This window comes from Antechinus flavipes, chromosome 3, assembly GCF_016432865.1.
Source record: "Antechinus flavipes isolate AdamAnt ecotype Samford, QLD, Australia chromosome 3, AdamAnt_v2, whole genome shotgun sequence".
NCBI classification, from domain to species: Eukaryota; Metazoa; Chordata; class Mammalia; order Dasyuromorphia; family Dasyuridae; genus Antechinus; species Antechinus flavipes.
The window spans coordinates 578,592,524-578,600,923 of NC_067400.1; the positions used below are offsets into that span (position 1 = coordinate 578,592,524).

General features: G+C 41.4%; 1 protein-coding gene across 1 annotated transcript; it reads right to left on the reverse strand.

The window, feature by feature from the left end:
* Nucleotides 1–4,482: 4,482 nt before the first annotated feature.
* On the reverse strand, nucleotides 4,483–6,371 carry LOC127555679 (selenoprotein N-like). Its single transcript, XM_051988187.1, has 2 exons — nucleotides 5,457–6,371; nucleotides 4,483–4,984 (listed from the first exon to the last, which is right to left on the reverse strand). The coding sequence occupies exons 1-2, from the start codon at nucleotides 5,811–5,813 to the stop codon at nucleotides 4,850–4,852; spliced, it is 492 nt and encodes a 163-aa protein (XP_051844147.1). The 5' UTR covers nucleotides 5,814–6,371; the 3' UTR covers nucleotides 4,483–4,849.
* Between the last annotated feature and the right edge of the window lie 2,029 nt (nucleotides 6,372–8,400).

Genomic DNA, 8,400 nt, shown 5'->3' on the forward strand with positions numbered 1-8,400 from the left:
AGGGGAAGGATTATTTCATTTTCATCTTTTATCTCCAACATCCAGTACAGTGGTTAATACATATTTTTTTGAAAATAGTTATGGACTGAGCTTTATCTCTTAAGTTCCCCTGATCTGAAGAAGATGGGTAATACAGAAATCAGATCAGTGTGAACTCACACACACATACACATGTAAACACCAGCTTCTTAAACTGTGGTCATTACCCCATATAGGGTCTCATAACTGCATGCGAGGATTGTGAAATTATGATTAGCAGTAAATTTTTATTCCTATTTCATATACCTACTTCCCTGGGCTCATGTAAAAAAATACCTGGCAAAAAAGGGTCACAACTGGGAAAAGTTTAAGAAGCCCTGCTCTAAACAACCAAAATAATGCATGATCTGATCCCCTATCTCATATCTTTGGGACTTTCTCTTTCAGTATGTAAGGACTTAGCACAGTCTCTTGGGATAAGGGTGGCAGTCAGTGGATAACAGAGAAGATTAGCTTCTTACAAAAGGCTTGTTTATTGGCTCAATAGCAATCATCCCAGTTACCACTTGGAGGAGCTCTGGTCCTGACTAGCTTGGCTGAGCCTTTTAAGCACCTTTACTCCTTTGTACTGCGTTTCAGCTAAAAGACATTGAAGATGGTTTGCCATTTTCTTCTCCAGCTCATTTTACAGATGAGAAACTGAGACAAACAGGGTTAAATGACTTGTCTAGTGTCACACAGCTAGAAAGTGTCAGGTCAGATTTGAATTAAAAAAGAAGGGTGTTCCTGTTTCTAAGCCCAGTACTCTATCTTGTACTACCTAGCTGCTCACAAAGCCCCACCAGGGCCAGAATGGAACATTATGTGTCCATGTCCTGAAGTGTTAACACTTATTAATGTGGAGGAGAAGAGGTCTCAATTTGACCCCACTGAGAAGAAGCTAACCAGGAAAAGGATTCCTAAACATAAACGAAAAGGAGAGGAATCAAGTGGCAATCTGGGGACCCCTTATTTATCCAAATAGTCTCAGGAATTTGGAATCATGAGATATTAGGTCTGTTTTCCTCCCTCTGGATGGGGATGAGGTGGGAGTAGTTTAGGATGGTTAGGGTATCCTCATTTCTACCAGTCCATCTCCCATCCCACTTTTGGGCTATATAAAAATAGCCTCTTTAAGTGCTATATAAATGTTATTACCACTACTCTTCCTACCCCTTCTACCTCAACCCTCACCTTCATCATTACTACTATTGCAGCACAATCTAATAATCATCAAAGAGATCCATGTGACTAATTAGGCATGATTTTTTTTACATCTTTTATAAAATAACTTTTATTTGTTTGATTAAATATTTCTCAGTTACATATACATTTTTAGGGAACCTATGTTGCCTACAAGTAATTGCTTTATTTTTTGTGAGTGATCACAGATCACCCAGAGTCTCTTGTACAATGATGAGATCTTTGCTTTATAGAGACCATTTTTGAAGATTGGAATATTTCCAGGAGTATTCCAGATCCAGTTCCAATTGCCTGAAAATGTAAATTAAACTTGAACATGTGTGAACACACACACACACACACACACACAATTTGCATTTGGTTGACTTCAGTCTTGAGATTCCTTGGAGAATACCTTCAGCAGCTAAGCAAGGATATTTATTTCCTCTTTAAATTATTTATTCTTATCTTTTACAAGTTACTTTAAAAAGTTTTAAATAGTATATTATTTTCCCAATTGCACGTAAAGATGTTTTTCAACATTCATTTCTGTAAGATTTTGAATTCTAAACCCTTTTGTCCACCCCACCCTACCCCATCTCCACTAGCAAGCAATGTGATACAGGTTATACATGCACATTCCTTTTTCAACATATTTCCATATGAGACATTCTGGGAAAGAAAAATCAGAACAAAAAGGAAAAACCATGAGAAAGACAAAAAAAGGTGAAAATGGTGTGCCTTGATCCACATTCAGTCTTCACAATTCTCTCTATGGATGTGGATGCATTTTCCATTCAAAGTTTATTGGAATTGCTTTTAATCACTGAATTGCTGAGAGAACTGTCCATCATAGTTGATCATCATACAATATTGCTGTTGCTGTGTACAATGTTTTCCTGGTTCTACTCACTTCACTCAGCATCAATTCATATAAGTCTTTCTAGCCTTTTCTGAAACCAGTTTGCTCATCATTTCTAATAGAATAATAGAATACCATAACTTATTCAGTCATTCCCTAATTGATGGCCATCCACTCATTTTCCAATTCTTTGCTACCACAAAAAGCTTCTACAAACATTTTTGCAGGTGTGGGTCCTTTTCTCTCCTTTATGATTTCCTTGGAATATAGACCCAATAATGGCACTGCTGGATCAAAGGATATGTATGCTTAGTTTTAAAGCCCTTTGAGTTTAGTGTGAACAAAGACATTTACAGGCTCTTCCAGAACCTGTGATGTACTGGGCTGAGTCAGTTGACCCCAGCTCCTTTAGTACACATAGGTATATTCTTACTAACTTTTCTTTTATCTTGGACTTCAATTTCCCCTGAAATCTTTTAGTCCTTCCCCTTTTTGAAACAGTGATCATCCTTGACAGAGAAAAGGAGCACAAGAGAAGCTGAGTCATCTAGATGTTTCCTTAGGTCATCCTTTGCCATATTATTGGGAGCAAGATACCTTGTGACCTGAAAAGACCTTGGAAAGGTGAGCTAGTTGTTGTGACACCTTCCAGACAATGATTCTAATCCTTTCTTGCTTGTTTTCTAGCCAGGACAGAGCTTAGAAAATCCTGTTTGTGGTCTGTATCATTTTCCCCAATTCTTAGCTCATTTCTGCTTTTAGCCTCCCTGACATTGTTCTAACCAACATTATGCTGCTGTTTCATGTTTTCCAGGGCTAAATGCCCAGACTCCCATCTTTTGTGGGGGTACTTATGAATTGTGAGCACATTAATGAATTTCCTGAAGTCACATCAACCTCAATTCTCCCACTTTTAAAATGGGCCTATTATCCAACTACCTGGAGACCTTTGTGAAAATCAACAATAGATCAACAGAAACAGGTTTGCAAAGTGATCAACTTATATTTTCATTTGATCCTTGTAATGTCCTCATGAGAAGGTGCCATTTTTATCTCCACTGTGCAGATCAGGACACGAAGGCTGAGAAAGATTAAGGACCTTGCCCAGATTGAAAAACTATCTGGAGCAGTATCTGGGGCAAAATTCAAACTATGCTATTAGCCACTTCTAATATAGGAACCCAAATTGTAAAATAAAAATTAAAAGTCTGCATTATTCTTGATATAGTTGAAAAACTACTCAAAATAGGAGTCAGGAGAGTTGAGAACTAGTCCAACTTCTTAATATGGAAGAAATTGGGGGAGCCGCCTGTCACTAATGGATTGTCCACCGGACTGTAAGAGCCAGGATCCTAGGAACCATGTCTTAGCTTTCCTTAGTGAAGCACGCAGAAGGGAAATGTTTGGGGAATGTAAATGCAAATATTTGTGAATGCATGGTAAATGACTATGTCTTTGGGCATGTCCTCCCCCCTTTAGGCTTTAGTTTATTATTTTTTTAAAGGTAGAGTAGGGATGGGTAAAGAAGAAAGTGGAACACATAGAAAGACTAGGCCTGTCACTTCATTGGTGTAGAGAACTCCAGGATGAGGAGTAAGTAATCTTAATAATGTCAGCTAGCAATTATATAGTGTGTGCAAATATCATGTCATTTTATATTCAAAATCCTGAGAAGTAGGCACCAATTTTATCTCCATTTTGCAGTTAAGGAAACAGAGGCAGAGAGTAGTGACATGACTTGTCACGCAGCTAGGAAGTCTCTAGGTTGCATTAGAGTTCAGATGATCCTCAATTCATCCGGCTACCTAGCTTCCTCCCCTAGTACTTTCTTTGCAACTTGTCATCTTACAGAGATTCCTAGCATGCTGAAAAGTGACTCACCCAGAATCATATAGCCTGGATCTGTCTGTCAGAAGCAGGACTTTTAGATTTTCTTGTGCGTGGAGGTCAGTTTTCTATCCATTAAAACATATTGCCTCTCAGTTGGAGAAAGAATATATGATAATATTTCATATATCTAAAGAGAGTTTTAGGCTTTGTAAAACATTTGTCTCCCAACGTTCTTGTTCTAAGTCTAATCTTTCCTTTTTTAAACATTAGGAAATTGAAGCTCAGAGAGGTTAAGTCACTTGCCGAGAATGACACAGCTAGTGTGGGATGTGAATCCAAGTCTTTTGGAGTCTATATCGGAGCTTTAAGCTATTGTATCACACTGACTCAGATGATGGTTCACAGGTGAATGAAATTCTCTTATAAGGGACTTCTATGTTTCTTTCTGGGTCTCAGTTTCCTCAACTGTGAAATGTGATATCAAGACCATATGAAACTCTAAGAAGTCCCTTTCTTGCTCTAGGATTCTACATTTTCCTTTATGTTGTTCCCACGCCAGGACTGTGGGAAAGAATACAGATGAGGTCCTATTTATACTTATCTCACTTCCAAAGCTTTTATTATTTACATATTTGTAAACTGCAATCATAAAAGTATCTGAAATTCCATTTTGTGAGAGCAGCTGAGATCATAATAAAACCTAAGACAAAAGGAGCTTTGAGGATCTGAGAAAACTAGTCATTAGCTTGCCTTGATTCTTCCAACATGATTACTTTCTTTCCTCAGTGATAGTGACCATTGATAATGATTTCCAGCATTTAGGTCCAGAGATGATCTCATAAGTCCTCTCATTTGTCCTCAGCGGGGAGATGGGATATTCCTCAGATGGGAAAATGAAGCTTTAGGTAAAGAGGATGTGACAATGTTTCCTTTTCCCTCATGTTCATCCATCCACCTCTAGTCTCTGTTGATGTCCCTTAGTTTCTCAGCAATGGGTCTGAACTCCTCGGGGCTGATGGACAAGTCCCTGTCAGTGTCCAGAGAGGCGAACAGGAATTGGCCTTCGGTCCCCAGAGACTTCAGTACTGCCTCCTGAATTAGAGTAGGGAGACAGACAATAACGATAATAATAATGATAATAGCAATAAGAAGATCACTTTGAAACTCATTTTACATACATAGTAATAACTAACAGTTTACAGTTTTAAGCATCTCTTTAGATGCCCCACAAGAACTCTGGGAGGTTGGTGCCTATTATCAATCCCATTTTACAGATGAGGAAACTGGCGCCAAAACTATGCTGTCTGACTTGGGGAGGATCACAGAGCCTCAGTGGGTGTTCGAGGCAAGGGCTGGAGCTTCTCGGGGCTTCCGGCTGGGCAGAAGGGGGCGTGGGTGAGGTGCTAGGGCTGTGGCGGGGATGGCGTGGGACGGAGTTCCTGGAAACCCTGGTCCCACCCAGTGCCCAGGACTGGTCTCCAGGTTGCCTCGGGGACCCGAGAGGACGCCGATCCCAGCCCGGATGTCCCCGGTCATGGCTCCCGCTCCCGGGGCTGGGGCTGACCCGCTGCGCCCTCGCCTGAGCCTCTCGGTAGCCCGCAAAGCCCCAGGTGCTAGCAGTGGCAGCGACCCCGAGGAGAGCCAGGAGCAGCGCCAGGCTCCAGAGGGAGCTGGAAGGGGGAGCTGCGGGCTTTGGGGGGCTGCGGCCTGGGCGCCGGTGCCGCGCCATGGCGGGGGCTTCTGCTCGGCCTGCGGGAGGTCCGGACGGACACCAACGGACCGGGGCTGACGTGGTGGTGCGCGTAGAACGGGAGTCAGGCAGGGATGGAACGGAACGAGAACCAGCGGGAGTAATAGAATGAATGCGGGACCAATGGGGAAGGGCTGTTGACAGTCGAGGGAGAAACAGAATGGAGACCATGGGGGAAGGCTGGAAGGTATTGAAGACTAAGGGGACAATGGATCGGAACTCAAAGGGGGAGAGGGGTATGGGAGGGAGAAGAACAGACCACTGGAGAGGAATGAATGTGTGAGGGGAAGGTTAGAGAGAGAAATAGAAATGGAAGGGAAATCAAGAATGGAGGAGAAAGGACTGGGTCCTGTGCGAATTAGAACAGAGAAGAAAGAGGAAATGGAATAAATTGAAGAACAATAGAGAAGAGGGATAGAACAGAGAGGTCTAATAGGAGTGGGTGGCATGGGGGCCAAGACCATGTGGTGAGAGAGAAAATGCAAATGAGACCAAGAGGGATTTGGATAGGGACAGAGGTGAGGGCGGTCAGGAGTGGCAGAGAAAAATGGGGTTGGGGAAGCCTCCTGGTGGTGGTAGGAGATCAGGAATAACGGACATGGTAGGGACTAAGCCCCAAGGGCTCTCTTTCATCTGGACTTCTCTTTCACTTCATCTGAGAGCCAGGGAAGTTCCTAGAGTGCCGTGTCCCCCACTCCAGGATCATAATCCCCTAATCCAATTTGATTCTTCCTCATTCTGATTAGATTGGGTCTCCTCCCCGTCTTTTTCCTTCTCCTCTTCCTCCTTCCTCTTTCTCCTTCTCCTGCTACTGCTGCTGCTATTACTACTACTACTACTGCTACTATCACAATTACTACTATTACTACTACTACTACTGCTACAACAACAACAACAACAACAACAACAACCACTACTACTACTACTACTACTACTACTACTACTATTACTATTACTATTACAACAACTACTACTAATACCACCATCACCTCCACTGCTACTATTGAATGGGTAGGGATGGTGGTTAATAAAGACTAAAGGTATCAATGAACAAAGCAGGCACTCACTGATCCAGTCTTCTCAATACCCCCATGATCTATGGATTGTGATTGGTCTTTTGAGTTAGAATCACCCCAAAGAACAGATGTGGGCCCTTGAAAAGGAAGGAACAGAAGATATCTAAAGCTATTGCAAGGAAGAAGATGGGGGGAGGGGATCCACAAGTTTAGAGAGGCCCATGTGTAAGAAAGAAGAATATAGTGAACCCCATGTATCATGAGGACCTCTTGTGTGTAACTAAAAGGGAGACAGAATAAACCTACCTTCCTTCTTTCCCCTAACTTTTCCTCAAGGGAGACTTTCATTTTAGCTGGTAGGAGAAGCAGGAAGTTGGGGATGGAGGTCACTTTGCTTTCCTCAGGAAGGAGTACTGGACTAGAAGTTTATTAGTCTTTTCCCTTAAATATTATTAATTTAGGGGATATGATTGAATACCATTTAATTTTTAATCTCTGTCATTTTTGGGGGGATGAGAGAACCCAAGCTCTATATTCAAAGATTGATCCCTTTCCCACCAAATACCAGTTTCATAACTAATACACACAGAATAACAAAGAAACTCCTTTATCCAAATCATAGCAGAACAGAAATCAGAGAAGATACCCACAGAATATATGTATATATGTATGTATATATGTATACATACCAAATAATACAGAATGATGGAACTTTCCCACTGGGAGTGCTATAACTCAGCTCAAACAAGAGAAAGAATCCTGATCTCACCCTAAGGCAAAACTCCCCAAAGTCTCTAGAGGGATAAGGACATGATAGAGACTGCCAGCTCTCTTCTTGTTTTCCAGAGTCTTTCCCTTCAACAACTTGAAGTAAGATTAGTCCCTTCCATCAAGCTGGAAGTGGACTTTACTATCAAAGAAAACTTGAAACTTCACAAGCTCCAAGGTGTGTGTGTGGGAACTGCCCTTTGGAGAATTCCAAAAAAAGACTGGCTGAGAACTGAAGCTTTTACCTTTAGCCAACTCCTTCCTTCCCCTTATGCAGTGCAGGTCATTCATTTTTACCAAGGAGAGTATCCTATGCCAATAGTTTTGGGACAGGGTTATATTCCTTCCCTGGGCCAAAACTCTGCAGTTCCTTGCAAAGATCAGCTGAGACAGATCTAAAACCCACAAGTATATAATGTAAACAAAAACATCATCTCTTAAAAATAATAAGGATGATTTCCCAGGCAACCCATTTTAGGTACTACTGAAACTAAAATAAAATAAATTAACATTAAAAGCATATGCAAAAAAACCATCAACCAAACAGCACATGGTGACATGATACAGACTATACATGGTACTGCACACAGGTATGCTATATACCTCTAAGTACCATACAGAGGATACTGCCTGTGAAGATATTATATTGACAACATGCAAGATAACACATGCACCTTTTGGAAGTACATACATATCCATGTTGTTGTTGTTGAATCATTTCAAGTGGTCTCTAAATCTTTATGACTTTGTTTTGGGAGTGCTTTGCCATTTCCTTCTCAGAAAATACTGAAAACAGCTTTATTCCTGCCTTCTCTTAGGTATTGAAATCTGGTAGAATATATACTATGCAGGTCTAGAACTAAAGACTACAGATGAAGGCAAGCAGCATAAGTGACCTCCTCAGGATCATGCAGTCAGAGTCTAATGCCAGATTTGAATTCATGAAGAGGAGTCTTCCTGCATCCAAGACCAGA

Coding starts and splice junctions, on each gene's coding strand:
- LOC127555679 (XM_051988187.1), bottom strand. CDS start 5,813: ATGGTCTCCATTCTGTTTCTCCCTCGACTGTCAACAGCCCTTCCCCAT. Junction 4,985..5,456: donor CTCAGGCGAGGGCGCAGCGG/GTCAGCCCCAGC, acceptor ACTCTAATTCAG/GAGGCAGTACTGAAGTCTCT.